At 41.0% G+C, this 16,486-nt stretch overlaps 1 protein-coding gene across 1 annotated transcript in view; it reads left to right on the forward strand.

Annotated features, from left to right (window-relative positions):
- Nucleotides 1-666: 666 nt before the first annotated feature.
- The window catches only part of LOC120728205 (chloride channel protein 1-like), a 52,846-nt gene continuing 37,026 nt past the window's right edge, over nt 667-16,486 (forward strand). Inside the window, exons 1-11 of the mRNA XM_040023011.1 lie at nt 667-1,538; nt 9,055-9,352; nt 9,437-9,568; nt 9,781-9,909; nt 10,841-10,974; nt 11,090-11,167; nt 11,268-11,346; nt 11,630-11,755; nt 12,167-12,251; nt 14,433-14,534; nt 14,699-14,783. Coding sequence (XP_039878945.1) covers nt 1,488-1,538; nt 9,055-9,352; nt 9,437-9,568; nt 9,781-9,909; nt 10,841-10,974; nt 11,090-11,167; nt 11,268-11,346; nt 11,630-11,755; nt 12,167-12,251; nt 14,433-14,534; nt 14,699-14,783 — 1,299 coding nt within the window. The 5' untranslated portion in view covers nt 667-1,487. The remainder of the gene's footprint in view (nt 1,539-9,054; nt 9,353-9,436; nt 9,569-9,780; nt 9,910-10,840; nt 10,975-11,089; nt 11,168-11,267; nt 11,347-11,629; nt 11,756-12,166; nt 12,252-14,432; nt 14,535-14,698; nt 14,784-16,486) is intronic.

Below are 16,486 nucleotides of genomic sequence, written 5' to 3' on the forward strand. Positions count from 1 at the left end.
TCTAACAGGTCTTTGAGCCAGTTTTTCTTTCTTCTAAAGCATTTCATTTGCAAAGAAACAAATTGCCAGTGTTTATTTCCTCATTCCAGTTTGAATAACCCAGTTTCATGTGTGACTGGAGAGCAGAGCAAACCAGTTCAGCCATTATAAGGATCTACAGCAGCTTCCTCGTGCAAAACTGGTCCCTTGTGCATACACTGATCTTTTTAGTTCAAATTTGGCTTTGTGTAATATAAGCATCTGGACCTTTCACAGAAAATATAGCAGAAAATAAGGAAAAGCATGGTGGGAAAAAGTGCATTGTTTTTCTTCTGATGTAATGGACAGGCTGTAAAACAACCTTTTTTTTGTGCCACGGACCGGTTTGTGCCCGACAATATTTTCACGGACCGGCCTTTGAGGTGTCGCGGAAAAATACAACAAAATAAAACTAGTACTGGTACCAAAAAAAAAGAAGATTTATTCATAACACATGTGAAAAGACCCAGGAAAACCGAGTAAACGATAAAAACGATAACAAAATAATGCTGAAAACCAATAAAAACCCTGAAAACTATACATTTCACACCTGAGCCTTAACTCTCGCGGCCCAGTACCAAACGACTCACGGACCGATACCGGTCCGAGGCCCGGGGGTTGGGGACCGCTGCTCTACAGGGATCAGCCATAAACCATGCTGGACTGTGGTTACTGCTGATTAACACATGAGACAATTTATCTTTCCAGATTCTTTGAGAAGTTCTCTTTTGGTCCCTTCCTGCTGAAAGGATTCATTTTGAATTTCTGTGCTTAAACAGTCTACACGTAAGGAGCTAACAGATTGAAGAGTTTTGCTTTTTTTTTTTGTCCGAGTTTTGAAAAGACACGTTGTTATTGTGCATGTTTTCACATAATTTGCATAACAACGAAACAAATTAAACTATTTAGCATTCACCACCTGTTCTTTAGCACTGAAAACACAAAGCACTGACCTCTAACACTGATAATCAGACTTAAACTACCTAGGCAGTCAAAATTAGCAGCTAGCTAATTAGTGGCATGTTTTAAAAACTGCATCTTATTTAAAAAAAACAAAACAGATCTCTTAATACTGTTGGATGGATTAGTAACATCTTAACTCAAGGTTGAATAACCAGGATTCCCCTCCAAAGAAACGCTGAGCTTCTCCCTTTTCATGACCTGGTTGACCTGCAGCTCTTTAAATATTGAGCAACAACTAGTTCAGTTAGTATATTATTCACTTGGTATTTAGTCTGTCTCATTAAATCTGAGTTCATTTTACAGATAGCTTGGAGTACTGCAGGGGTAACCCCAGCTGGAACTATTTGTGTTTGTGTGTGCGGTGTGAATCCATGCCTTTCAGTGTATGTGTGTATGTGCGTGTTTGTGTGTAAGCGCGTCCTGGCTGTGCGTCCACAGCAGTACTGGTATTGCTGAGACAGACGGTGAGCGGGTAGGTTTATTTTTGGGTCAGTGACAGTGTGTCAATGGCTGCAGATGCGTCGGAAAGGAAAGCTCTTAGATACAAGCAAACCCTGGTCAGTGTCCCTTCTCTTTCATTTCTCTTTCGCTCTCTGTCTGTCTCTGTCCTTGTGCCATGTCTACACCAGCCTTGATGTTTCATATCTAGCATGCGTCTGCAGTTTTGTTGCGGGAGTCCTGCATAACGCACCTGTAACGTTCACACTAATCTGCGTCCTTGTGAATGAACAGCATGTGACAAGGTGATGTGTAACAGCAGTATCAAACACACGGGCGTGCAAACAGGTGCTCAGATGCTGTGCAGCTCCTTCGCCCCTGTGACGCTGTCTCGCTACTTGTTTCCTACCGTCTCTGCTGGCCACCTGTTTGCTACCCTCTCTGTGCCTCGCTTCTTAAGCCCTGCTTGGTCTTTGCACATGTGGGACAGGCTTCTGTGACAAGTGCATGACTCTGCATGTCAACAGTTTCTGTGTATTAGGGGGTTTTGTGCGTGTACATGTGTGTGTGTCCCAGGTGGTTTTCCATATGTTTCCAAGGAGGGGAAACCTGACCATGCATTTGCAGCATTCATGTAGCTGCTCGTGTCTTTTGGGACAAAGCAGTGTGAAGAGCGTCTCTCAACATCTGGGGGTTTTCATTACAGCTTTGACAGGTTCTGTTACACAACTCTGAATCTTCTTTTTCTTGTTGTTGAGTTGTTTAGGAGACCAGAGAACTGGAAACATTTTTGTTTGTTGTTTTGTTGTTGGTGTTTTTCTTTTCTTAATATCTGATTGTTCACTGTTAGCTTGTAATTTCTATTGAATAAATGTTTTTTTACATCTACAATAATAAGCAAAAGTTTAGTTTTTTGAGGTGGATCAGTGACGCTCTATATTTTTATTGTGTGACTTTAGTAGAGTGGCTGTCATTGATTCATAGCTGATTCATTGATTCATGTCATAGGTCTTGGCCTTGCTGTAGCTCATCAGTTCACCCCCTGTCTGAACCAAGCTGTTCGAGCTCCCTTCCCTCTCTTTGTAGGACATCTTTCTTATGAATAGCTTCCTCGTGCAAAACTGGTCCCTTGTGCATACACTGATCTTTTTAGTTCAAATTTGGCTTTGTGTAATGTAAGCATCTGGATCTTTCACAGAAAATATGGCAGAAAATAAGGAAAAGCATGGTGGGAAAAAGTGCATTGCTTTTCTTCTGATGTAACGGACAGGATGTAAAACAACCTTTTTTGCGCCACCGACCGGTTTATGTCCGACAACATTTTCACAGACCGGCCTTTAAGATATCGCGGATAAATACAACAAAATAAAACTAGTACCGCTACAAAAAAAAGAAAAAGATTTATTCATAACACATGAAAAGACCCAGGGACTGAGTTAATGCTAAAAACGATAACAGAATGATGATAAAAACCCTGAAAACCATAAATTTCAGCCTCAAGGCCCATCCATGGCCCCGGACCATGGACGGCTACTGTAAAAGATAGTTATGGTTTAATTGAAACATTTATTCTAAATGATTTCTGATTTTTAATGAAATTGAATAATATAATGATAAGAAAAGTTAGAAACCCTGGTACACAACTGGGAAACAGAAATCTCCCATGCTGTTACTGACACATACATGCCACATTATACTGGTTTGTGAAGCGAGTGGTACACATGAGTGTATTTCAGTGTGTTAAGAAGAGAAATGTTAAACTCTTTTTGGTTTTAGTTGCCAGGATAACAGTTTTACCAGTCTTTAAACATCATAAATGTTCATTAGGTAACAAACAGTGGAACATAAGAGTGATGATTGCTGAGAATATGCCTTTGTACACATATCCGTATACTGAAAATTGTTATGATGAATCCATGAATTCAATTTCATGCTGTATTAGATGGAAATGAACATTCTTTGCTTGCTGTATTTTTACTTTGTGTACTTGTACTCGTCCGTGAAGCTGCCTTTGATTGCAGTGCTATCTTTTTAATCTCCTGAGTCATTTTCCTGCTTAAATCATGGTTAGTTAAAAGCAAATAAAAAATATATATTAAAAAAATCACTCTGACAGACTAAGCCATACAGCAGCCCTCCTCAGTGGTGTTGAGAGGCTGGAGTGTGAAGGCTGGTGATCAGAGTGACCTATAGAATTTAATGGCTGTTGAAATCGTACGCCTACGAGTACCTGAGAGAGTGCAAAGTTATCTAATCTGTCGTGTGTGTGTGTTTGTGCTTTTGGATACTATGCAGGCTGTGGTAACATCTTTCCCATTTCTTATGTGTCCTTTTTTTAAATTTGATAATAAAAAAACTCTGACAGCGATTTCTTACACACAGGACACGTGGCCGGAGAGCTGGCAGTCATGCAGAGAATGCGTGGAGTTAAACCGGCCTCTATTTTAGAAACGCTTCATACGCGTCGGCTTTGACTGCACATGACGACATATAGTGGCTTAACTCACATTGTTATATAAATCCCTCTCTGTACAGAGCGATACCTGCTCATGATGTGACATAATTCAGTTGGGAAAAAATATTAGTAAATTATCCAAAAAGAACAAAAAAACTCTAATTATCTTCCAGAGCAGTGTGGTTAGAGACAGAAAATGTATCAGATTTATGGTTTCCTGATTTTCTTTTTTCTGTTCTGTTTATGAAATGCACAGAAAATATGAACATTTCATTGAGTTTCTTTTGCAATATTTGTATAGATAATCAGTGGTTAGCACTGTTGTGTCACAGGAAGAAGATCCTGCTCCATCTCTGCTCCTCCATCTGGCCTGGTTTTTCCTGTGTGTAGTCTGCATGGGTGGGTTCTCTCTGGGTTCTCCAGCTTCCTCCCACAGTCCAATTCTAAATTGGATATAGGTGTGAATCTGAGTGTGAATGGTTGTCTATCTCTGTGTTAGCCCTACGGCAGGCTGATAACCTGCCCAGGGTGTACCACGCCTCTCGCCACGTGACAGCCCGTCCACCATATGATAGGTGGCCCAGTTCCAGTCTGTCCTGGCTGGCCCTACCAACTCCTTATTATAAGAAGTTAAGTTGCCACTGTCCAGCTGTAGGTACTTCATGCCAACAAGCACAACAACAGATCAAAAAGGCATTTGTCCCATTTAAAACATTTGCCAAGTTAAGAGGTCAGTCTGACTAAAAAACCTGGACACTGTGTGCATATATGGTGATGACCTGTCAATCACAAAGTAACCACACAGGTTTGGCATGGCATTCTCTATAAATGTTATATAATTTGAAAAAAATATAGAATTTCTTAAATGAGCCTCAAAACTAACCACCGAGCCCATGAGCTCATTAAGAAAGTGTTTACTGAGGTCATAAATCAGTGCAGAAGTAGTGTTTTATTCTCTTTTTGATTGTTATGAAAACGGACGTCTTTTCTTAATAAGAGTCGCTCCCTGTTGGCTGTTTGAAATATGGCATTTTTTTGGCAATTGTCCCACTTTTCAGACCCAGAGGTACGTCTGTCTTTGATATACTGAGTGTTTTGGAGCAGTTTTAATCCCTTCGTACTTCCTTTCGATGTATTCCCAAAGCGAACAGGACCCAGTTAGAAGAACACAGAGTAAATGAATGTGAGACATGGGAAAAACCGTGGAATACGATGAGGCATTGAAATGTACGATGGTAGGAGAGAGGTGTGGGAAATGTAATGAGGAATATTGGATCACACTGGTCCTAAATTTAGCCCAGAGTAGTGTTTCAGCAGCAAAGAGAGAGAGAGTGGTGAAGAAAGGAATAAGAGTAGGGTGCAGTGAAGGAAGGGGGCACAAGTGATTAGTGCAGAGTAGAGTTTCAGTGGTCAAGAGGAAAACAGGAAAGAGGTAAAGGGGACAGTGTCAGATTTCTGACAACATACAGTACTGTGCACAAGTCTTGAACCACACCTCATGTCTTTGATTCTTGCTTCCAAGCAGCCAGACGTTCGTGGAATTTTTAAAAGTAAGTAAAGAGCAGTAATTCTCCGGGATTTCTTAAGGTCTTTCAAACTTTGTCTTTGGACGTTGGCTGCTTTTTCATTAGTCCTTTTACTTTTCTTACTCCAGTTAATCGCTTAACACTGGCCTATTTAAGCACTTAAGGGATGAATGAATGTTGTGTCAACACATAACAGACAACTTAGCAAAGAAACAATTTTAGTTGGTCAGTTGAGCCAAAGCCTCATAAATCATCTCAGGCTCTCAAGAAGGAAAGAGAAGAAGGAAAATAAGAGGAAAGGCTAAGGATGCCAAGTTATAAATAAAGAACATTTTAAGGCCTTCATTTCTATTGATTGCATACTGCCAAGTGTGAATGTGCTGCCACAAGGTGTCAGCAGCAGCAACATTGTAGCAGCAATGACACAGCAGAAGTCAAATCTGGTACAAGTAGAATTTTCCCTGAAAATTGGATGTAAAAGTAACTGCTTAACACTGCTTTTTAAAAACAATAACTTCTTATAACGTTTTTTAACCAGTTGCTGAAAGCTTTCGTTTTCTGCATGTAATTGCATCAGTACAGCACCAGTCCATCCATCGTTTCTCTTCCTGTCACATGGCATGCAGCAAGCCGGTCCTCGACTGAGTCATTTGTTTACTTTTGGTTGCATATGACCAGTTCTCACCCTCATATTCTCATGCACCTCTTAGCCTGTTTGTTGTTTCCGTGTTTAACTTGAGTGCTTTTATTGCATATTTTACATATTTTTGTTCTTCGCTGGAGGTTGTTGAAGCAGCTCACTTCCTGGGTGCTAAATTGTAATTGAAGGCAGACATGCTGCTCTCATCCTCAGTGACTGGGTTTGTCTTGTTGTTGTGCTCAGGATTGTCAGTGCGTGGCATCACTGTATCACTAATACTCAGATACTTTTTTGCCTGAGACAGTTCAGGCTGTGTTGAAGGATAAAGGCAGTCATACCAACTATTGGCTTTCATGCTCGTTGGAATTCTACAACCTCCGTTTTTGCCGTGCATACTCTTTTTACTCTTTTTACTCTTTTTCCAACTTTATTTGCCTCTTATCCATTTTCCTAGCAAAATACAAGAAATGAAGTGTGACTCAAAAACTTTGCACATCATTAGTATGTGTGAGATTTGAATCTCTTAAATTCAGAATGTTTTTAATGTTTGTCATCCTAATAACCAATTTGTCCACATTTTTCTGTTATAGTATTGATTCAACAATTTTAATTCAGGATTCCTTCGCGCCATCTGTTTGCATGTTATGGAAATTATGAGAAACTTCTTATGTAGAATGCACAAAGCATCTTTTTGTAATGTGCTTTTGTATTTTAAAAGCTTGTTTCACCCAATTTAACTGCTGCTTAGATTAAACGAGTGCTACACGTGTGATCCTTTTAACTTTTAACACATGAGCTCTGAGTCAAGACGTCCGTGCCTTGCTCTGTTGTTTGAGCCTGTGCTGTGTGCAGGCATTCAGTTATAGTACTTTGTGTGTTATGCTGCTCAGGTTTCACCATGCATTGACTGCCATCTATGCACACAAACACACACAGACACACAGCATGTCCAGCGCCTTATGTGCACGTGTGTCTGTGTATCTAAATCCATCCATCCGTCAGTCGGCCTGTCCGTGAACCTGCTAAATCAGAAGGCGTTGAAAGGATCACACGTGGACGTGATATAAGCGACAACTTACCAGCTTGTCGCTTATATTCCTGGGTTGCTATTGTCTGCTGTTCATGTACCAAAGCACATATGAGGCTCGGTCCTGTATTTGTGGGGCAGTGCTGGAGTTTTTTATGGTTCAAGTGTAAATGGGTAAATGAGCTGGAATCTCTGTATCCACTCTGCCTTTTGTATCTATGGAGTGACAATGAAATTTAAAGAATACACAACCTCTGTGACTGTGGTGACGACTAGGCCTGATCCACCTGTCAGGGAGGTTTGTACACATTTGCATCACATTTGCACCGTAACAGAGTGAAACCATGGTAAAGGTTTCACACTCAGATTACATTAAGTGAAGTCAAACTTTACATTCAACTACTAGTTTTAGTAAATTGTTACATTGTGATTTAATACTATATAAAAAAAACTAGTAAAAATACTTTTTATTTGCAGCTGTATGATGTAAATATATGACATCAGAGAATATGATGAGCGTATTGACTGTGCACCAAAGCATTTTTTGTCAGTATGCAGTTACACTAAGGCGGCTACACTATGTGTCGTTGAGTTTATGCGACTCTGTTTGTTGCATTTACAGTTTAGTATTTTTTCCTTGCAGCTGCATTGCTTCTGTGTTTTAACTACAAAAAATCTTTTCTTTACTTTGTCTGTCCTTTCATTGAAGTGAGATTCCCACAGAGAGAGCGAATGCACCTTCCCTCTGTTTGGTTTTGCAGCAGATGACATTTTACAATAGTTGGCGATTGAAAACAGAGGCGGAGTTCTCAGTACAGCACTCCTAGTCCTAAACAGTTCGGCTATGTGAGAAAGAATAAATTGAGAATTGTGATAGCAGCTTTTGCAGCGTTCAAACTCATCCCGTGTACATTGAAAATGTAGTTTAGATACAGATATAATATTTGTTGGTAGCACTTGAGACAGGACAGACTTTGAACACATGTAAAAGAATTTCACACATGTGCATATCAAAATATTTGAATATAAACACATTTTACTTCTAGTGGGTTATTTTTTTTTATGCTTAATCAAATGATGAGCTGCTAGTCTGTCCCCCATTGATCTTCTTTTGTCTGCAATTATTGTGTAATTTCCCAGCAGAAGAACCATAATCTAGCTCATTTAAAACAACATATTTATATATAAAGTATGCTTGGGCAATTCAATAACATTTTCACCATCAATTCAGCAGCTCTGCTTCGAACGTGTGTGTGTGTGTGTGTGTGTGTGTGTGGTGCAGAATCTCTGTCAGTATCTGTATACAACCCTGCACAGGATGTACTTGGCCAATCACAAGCAGTATATTTATCCAGACTTATGAACCAAATGTATAGGCTGGTATAAGAGTGACAAGCCAGACTGAGTAGTTAGAAGAACGTTCCTCGCACTTTGATTTAACTCATCAATCTCACAAAAGCAGAGGTGTCCTAGTTTCCCCAGCATTTAAGTGCATCGTGCATTAATGAATCTGTGTGGAGCTGAACTGTGTACACATTTAATAACCTGAAATGAAGAAAATGATCACAAATATTTTTAGGCATTAATGACATTAATTAAATCTGAGTTTGTGTCCACAGATCAGGCATTACATTATATTTGCCACCACTTTGAGTCCCGTCGGGTCTTTATTGAAGTGAAACCCAGACACTTGTAAATGCGACAGAGGAGAATTAATCTCTTCCCCAGATGTCCCGGACAGTTTTCATGGAGTCTGTCCAGCGGTGATAAATCTAGAGGCAGAGTCCATGTTTCCGTTTCCATTAGAGCCGTTTGGCTCAACACGTGGTCCTGTCTAATTTTAAAGTGAACCCTTCTTTGCCAGGCTGCCAAAAGGAAAACACTCCTCATTCTCACTGTCTCAGGAACTACCTGTGCATGTTCATGTCTGATGGAGTCATGAAAAGACAAAACATTTTAGCTGATTGGTTTACTGATCGTTTGGCAGCTCTATGGGGAGTACCAAGAAAACCAAGGAGGCTCCGGCAGACGGGAGGCCACACGCCTGCTGACCGAGAGGCAGATCAAGAAACATGGGACCCACCACCGCAGCCACGCCAGGACACGGCACGGACACGGGCGCCGTGGCCAAAACGGATACCACAGCCGCCATCAATACAGCTACTACAGCAGGCAACGGAACAGGCGTCAGTCCAATATGGAGACCGACGCTGCTGAGGAGCAAACAGCTGAGCCCGACCTCGCGTCCTCTGTGAAGAAGAAGCGCTCCTACTCCAAGTGTAGAGGTGAGATGAGGCAAAAGTGAAGACAGAAAATGATGCTGTGTGAGTGCCACGTTTAGAGCTTCTGGGATGTGTTGGTTTCTGCAGACTGCATAGCACGAGTGCAGCGATTCCTGGTGACCAGGTTGGGAGAGGACTGGATCTTCCTGGTTCTCCTGGGCATCACAATGGCACTGGTCAGCTGGACAATGGACTACGCCAGTGCAAAGAGTCTACAAGGTAGGACTGTGAAGCAAAAACACGAGTCAGGTGTTTGTGCAAGAAGCACTTTTCTTTCTGTCCTCTTCTAATATCTAACCATTTCCCTTCCTCTCTCTCCTTCTATCCATGTAATTTGGTTCTTTTACTTCTTCTTTTAATTTACTTTGTTTATGCTTTTTTCTGCCTCTACACTCGTTTTCTTTTCCTCCTTAAATTTCCTCCTGCATCAGCCTATAAGTGGATTCACGGGGAGCTGAGGGGGAACATCCCCCTGCAGTACCTGGCCTGGGTATCCTATCCCCTGATGTTTATCCTCTTCTCCTCCCTCTTCTGTCACCTGGTTTCCCCTCAAGCTATTGGTCTGTACCCCTGTCTTTCTCATGCTTCTGTGTGTTTGTCTACCGTAACGTGTAATCCATAGATTTAAAAGTGCATTTCAAATTTAGTCTGCACTCTTAAATACTGGGACAGGATCAGATATTTAGGTTCTTATTGGTTATGAAATTAAGAAAAAAATAGGGAACTGAAGCTGAGGGAGAACATCTCCAACTCATTTTCTCTGCAGCCATTAAACAACCGATCAACAAAATAGTTTTTCATTCATCTAAACTATGCAATTTTTCACACTTTCAGCCCTTTATGATGCTTGTTTACCAACAGCAGCTTTACAGAGGAAAGATTTTGCATTGCTATTGTTTTCTGTCTGTTTTCGTTCTCACGGTGTCACACAGTACTGCTGTTTTGTTGTCTCACAGATAGACGCAAGGTTTTCCTTTGGTTTGGTGCCTTGGGACATATGGACGTTTGTAAAAGACCTCTCACATTTGTGTGCAATCAATATTGTGCTTCATATGGTTAATACTGTGGATTTGATTTGATGTCTAAACCTAAACAGCAGGCACAATGAAGAAAAAGAAAGAATCCACCAAGTGAAACAAAGCACAACAAGCACACAACATAAATGAACCACAGTCTCCTGGCTGGCAAACCTTTGACGCTTTCTCCAACCTGCAAATGTGGAATTTTTTTGTAGCTTTCTCCCTCAAGCATCACTAACTAACTGCAAAGGAAAACTTGTAATTATTTCTGCAAGCAGCATTTGACATAAAATGCCACTTGCAGAAATGTTTGATGCCCTGAATGAAAATTAATTGAGAATTTGCAACAAATTATTCGGAAAACAGCAGCACCAAAGCCATCTGAGACAAGTGTAAGGTTAGGAAAGTGTGTCGAGTCATGAAAGGTTCAGAACAGTTATTATTATTTTGTTATATAACCCTTCTGTTCTAGGTTCTGGTATACCAGAGTTGAAGACCATCCTGAGAGGTGTGGTACTAAAGGAGTATTTGACTCTGAAGGCGTTCGTCGCCAAAGTCATTGGTCTGACGGCTGCTCTGGGCAGCGGCATGCCTGTAGGCAAAGAGGTGGGTCAGCCCAGATAAATGAAAAAGCTTCTCGCGGGCCGTTTCATTTCATCGAACCATTGCATTGTTTTATTTGATTAACCTTTTTCTTTTTATGCTCCATTCCTGCACTCAGGGCCCGTTTGTTCACATTGCCAGCATCTGTGCAGCAGTTCTCAGCAGGTTCATGTCCTTTTTTTCAGGAGTTTATCAGGTAAGCTGATGTCAGGAAACACTCGAATTTCCCTCTGATTGAATATTCCTTATTTATATGTTGTTTCAATGCTGACTCCTCCTCCTCTCTGGATCAGTAGAATCCATACTGTTACACAGACATCCTGACGGTCGGTTGTGCTGTCGGGGTGGGCTGCTGCTTCGGTACTCCGCTTGGAGGTACACATCCTTTTCCCTGTGCTCCTCTGCTCTCTTTGTCTGACTCATATCCCTCAGGAGTGCATGTAAGACAGTCAGACCTCTGCTTTGGGTATTTTCATCACAGTCTGGTGCACACAGGAAACCGAAATTCAGAGTCAAAAACGGAAAATATCAGAATTCTTATGTTCATCTACAGTCAGTTTTCCATATTGCAGAGGTTTTAAATGTAGATTAGTGTGATGATGGAAGTACACATCTGATACATGACTAATTCTCTGCTCTTTTTTTCTTCCTCCACCAGGTGTGCTCTTCAGCATAGAGGTAACATCTACATACTTTGCTGTAAGAAACTACTGGAGAGGATACTTTGCTGCTACATTTAGTGCCTTCATATTCAGAGTGTTATCCGTGTTTAATAAAGATGCAGGTATGTGTGCAAATATATATATATACTACTTTCCAAGACATGAGCTAGAGGGAGCCCTCTCTCCACGAAGCAAAGTGTCATGTCTTTATATGGACACTGACAATATGTGTGTACTGTAGTTACAGCACTCTCCCTCCACTAGATGGCGATCTCCTCCTTCACGTAGCAGCAGAGTGTTTCAGTGCCTCGCTCGCGTCTCCGTGGATGTTTAACCAATCATTTTGCTGTACAAACACATTCCTGTGACTTTGCAGTACACCACATATTAGCTTTGTGTTTGTATGTCACAGTAAATGTGTTATCTGCTATTAGTCTAAGTACTAAAATAACCACAAGCTCCAGTTCATTATTTAAATGAATTGAAATGAAAGCCGAGGGTATAAATTTGGGCACTTTTTCTTTTTCTTCCAGTAACCATCACGGCTCTGTTCAGGACAAACTTTCGTATGGATTTCCCTTTTGATCTGCAGGAGCTGCCAGCATTTGCCATCATTGGGTGAGCAAAGAAAAAGCAAACACCCCCCCCCCCGGGCAAACTCGTTAGGTACACCTGTTCTTTGTGAAGGCATATGTCCAACTCACCAGTATTTGGACAGAAAGTGCATCAGAACAAGGAAAAGCGTGATTTAAGCGACTCTGATTGTGGCATAATTGCTGGTCTGAATATTTCATAAACTGCTGATCTACTGGGATTTTCCCCTCGTAGCCATCTGCAGGGGTTACTGAGAAATGTCCAAAAAAGAGAAAATATGTAGAGGTCAGAGGAGAATGGTCACTCTGCTTCAACCTGACAGGCAGCGGTAAATTAAACAACCACTCGTGACATGCAGAAGAGCTCACCCTGACAGTGTTTGAAACAGTTTGGCTGCAGCAGCAGAAGACCAGACTAGATGCTGCTTATGTCAGCCAATAAACTCACACAGGCTCATCAAGACTGGAAAAATGTTGCCTGGCCTGATTTGTCTCGATTTCTGCTGCAACATTCAGATGTCAGGATCATAATTTGGCATAAAAAACATGGATCCATCCTGCATTGTATGATTGGCTGCTGGTGGTGTAATAGTGTGGGGGATATTTTCTCAGCACACTTTGGGGCCCATGTCTGTCTCTTTATGATCACATAGTGTCCATCTTCTCATGGCTGCTCCTAGCAGAATAATATGTCGTGTTTCAAAGCTCGAGTAATCTCAAACAGGTTTCTAAAAGATGACAATGAGTTCAGCCACCAGATTTCAATCTAATAGGACATCATGGACGTGCAGCTGACAAATCTGCAGTAACTCTGTGACATCATGTCAATGTGGACCAAAATCTCTCTCGAAACGTTTCCAACATGTTATTGAATCTATGCCATGAAGAATTAAGGCAGTTCTGAAGGGAAAAGGTGGCCCAACCTGGTACTAGCAAGATGCAACTAATGAAGTAGTGAGTAGAGTATGCATGTCTTGATGCATGCTCAATCATCCAGGTATTTAAATCGTAAAAGGTTGATTCTGTTCATCTGGACGTAGCGTTTTCAGTTCCAGATGAACAGAATCAACCTTTTGGGATGAGAGTATATATGTTTGACCATTTTCACTCTGCATGTCCAAACATGTCCTCAGGGACCAGACTGAAAATGGAGTAAATCAGTCGAATAATAAAAATGTAGTTGCAGCTGTTATTTTATGATTTCCTCTACTCGATGAGTATTTACACAGTTTGCTACAGTTAGACTGACATGAGAAAATGAAGGTGATTGCTAGTTACTCAGTCATAACCAGTTACTTGCTGAGGGGCTGCTGATTGATTTTGTTGCAAACCAACTGCTCAGAAAAAGCCTAAACATGAAACAGAAATGTAATTTTTCCCTGACATTCAGTTTAAAGCTTTTATTACTTTTTAAATTGTAAGTGCAGTGTTGTTCTTCACCAGTGGTGTCCAACTCCAGTCCTCAAGGACCGGTGTCCTGAAACTTTTCCATGTGTCCCTGTTACAACACACCTGAATAAAATTAGTAGGCATTAGCAAGACTCTATAGAACTTGACTGCATGCTGAGGTGGCAACCCCTAGCTCAAGTAAATTTAAGTAAATGTAACTGTTTGGAAAAATGTACTTCTAACAGTACCTTTATTGCACCTTGTTCATTCACTCATGAGCTGCTGTAACATGAGTCAAATGGCTGAATTGCCACCTCAGCATGCAGTCAGGTTTTGTAGTCTTGCTAATGACCTACTAATTGTATTCAGGTGTGTTGCAGCAGGGACACATGGAAAAGTTTCAGGACACCGGCCCTCGAGGAGTTTGAGAGCCCTGCTTTAGATGCATCCTTGTTCCGACACACCTGAATCAAATGAATGGCTTGTTATCAGGCCTTTGCCAAACTTGATGGCTGAAGAGGTAATCCAACCATTTGGATTCAGCTGTGTTGGAGTAGGGATGCATCTAAAAGCTGCAGGACAGTAGCTCTCGAGGACTGGAGTTGGACGCCTCTGTTCTACACGATAGAAACTGCATTATAAAGTAAGCAAAATCATCTTTTTCCCCACTGGCCAATGAAACTAAACAGTAGTGCCCAATGTAACATCAGACACTGGACAAATGTCTTGAGACTATGCTGATATGTATGACAGCAACATGTATATAATATAAATTAAGGCTGTAATTAATGAGTGTCCGACTTTCTCGTTGGTACAGCATCTTCTGCGGGTTCCTCGGCGCGTTCTTCGTCTACCTCAACAGACAGGTGGTGCTGTTTATGAGAAGACCCAATGCCATGACCCGCTTCCTGACTAAACAGTGAGCCTCTCTTTGCTGTGGCAGCTTTTAATTTACTTTAGCCCATGCTGCCTGTGCCTTACTCTAGGTATTTTAATTACTTTAATGCACAGGTATAATCAGGGTAATTACTGGTGCTTGTTTCGTTCACAGAGCTTTGACTTTCCTTTTGTTTTCCCTCCCAGCCGACTGCTTTTTCCCGCTGTGGTAACGCTGATAATCGCCACCTTGACCTTTCCACCTGGATTTGGACAGTTCATGGCAGGAGAGGTCAGTTTATAGCTTGTTGTCCTGTTTATTATGTAAGCACTATAGAATATTGAATAATTGATTTGCATGCTAATTTATTTATTTTAGTAATCATTTGTTTTTACATCAAGAACACAAAGTTTTGGTGTCCAGTAACCATCCTCATGTAGTCGTATACGTATCGTAACCTGAAAGCTTAATCTGAGCTTCTTTGGCCTGAAGTCCACAGAAAGCCGACACCAGTGGTCTCTTAGATCTTCGGTTTCCTTTGGTGCAGAGCATCATCACAGACCAGTAGCCATGATAAATGTGAGCCTGCTGTGTCCCCTCCACTGATGTCACATCACACAAGTTTTGGGATTTGAAGTTCAGTATTTACAAACCGTGACCTCTGAGTGCCGCAGGGTGCTCCTAACATGAACACTTAGTTTGAGCACTAATGAGAGACAAACCAGCGAACTTTAATCATGCAGTGTAATTAGACTGCAAAGATGAATTCAGTTAAGTTTGTAAAAGGCTGAAAAGTTTTCAGATATATAGAAGAAGTTTATTCACTGGTTGCTTGAAGCCAAATTTCTCTCACTGTTTAGCAAAGTCGTGCAGAAGGCTGGAAAATAATGAGACACCCGAATGCACACATAAGCAAAACAGAGCCTGAGGGCTTGAACTGGCCTGTGGAACAACTCAATCCGACCCCCTATGACCTAAAAGGAAAAGTAAACAAACCACAACCCGTTCATGTTACTGAATATTAAGGAGGATGACTGTAGTGAGTCTATACTGCTTTCTAATTTGATTTCAACATAGGACACGGGTTTGAAAACGAGTGCGTTTCCTGCGATGAGAAATGTGACAAGAAATTAAAAGTTGATTCTCATCTTATTGCATATTTTTCCACTTGGATTCATGGAGTTTGGTGTATTTCTGCTCTCTGTGTATCAATTGGCTCTTTGCTTACTTTATCTAACGCTACGTCCACACGTACACAAGCATCTTTTTCTATGCGTTTGGACCTTTCGTCCACACGTAAATGGCGTTTTGGGTCACTGAAAACTGAGATTTTTAAAAACCACGTTATTGTTTACATGAGATGAATTTCTGCAATGGCGGATAGAGACAAAATACTGTTGCTGGTAATCTGACTATCTGCAGTTTTTACATGCTTGCATATAAACATGCAATTACTGTCCGTCCATTTACAAAGACAGAGGCGTCAGAGTGAACTCCTACATTAAACACAGACGCTCTTAAAACCCAAATCCCGACGCCAACGTCGGCGTTGGTTTTGAATAAATGTAATTTTTTAAGAATTGAATGGATGCATGCTGTATGCATTTTGTTCATGCCTAAGTTGTGAGTCTCCACCAGCCATATTTCACAGTGCTGTGACTTGTGATTATGAGTCACTCAGAGTGACGTGAAATTTTCAGTTTGTTTCTTTATTGAATAAACTCCGGCCAAGAGACCCAGTGAGACAAAATCCAAAATACTGTCTTTAGTTATCAACACTTTAAATGATGAAAGCACTTGAAAAGTAACACAAAATTAGCTGCCTTTCCATAAAAACTACTACTTATCAGAAGTACTTAAAGTTTTGTGAGGGCCTGTTTACTCTTTCCCTCACAGGCTTCTAGTCTTCTGATTGGCCAACATTACTTCACGGTTAGGATTTGGCATGTTCTTGACATCCTTTGACTTCATTTTTTGTGTTTACATGTGGACAG

Source organism: Simochromis diagramma, unplaced genomic scaffold, assembly GCF_900408965.1.
Source record: "Simochromis diagramma unplaced genomic scaffold, fSimDia1.1 OVJJ01000307.1, whole genome shotgun sequence".
Lineage (NCBI taxonomy): Eukaryota > Metazoa > Chordata > Actinopteri > Cichliformes > Cichlidae > Simochromis > Simochromis diagramma.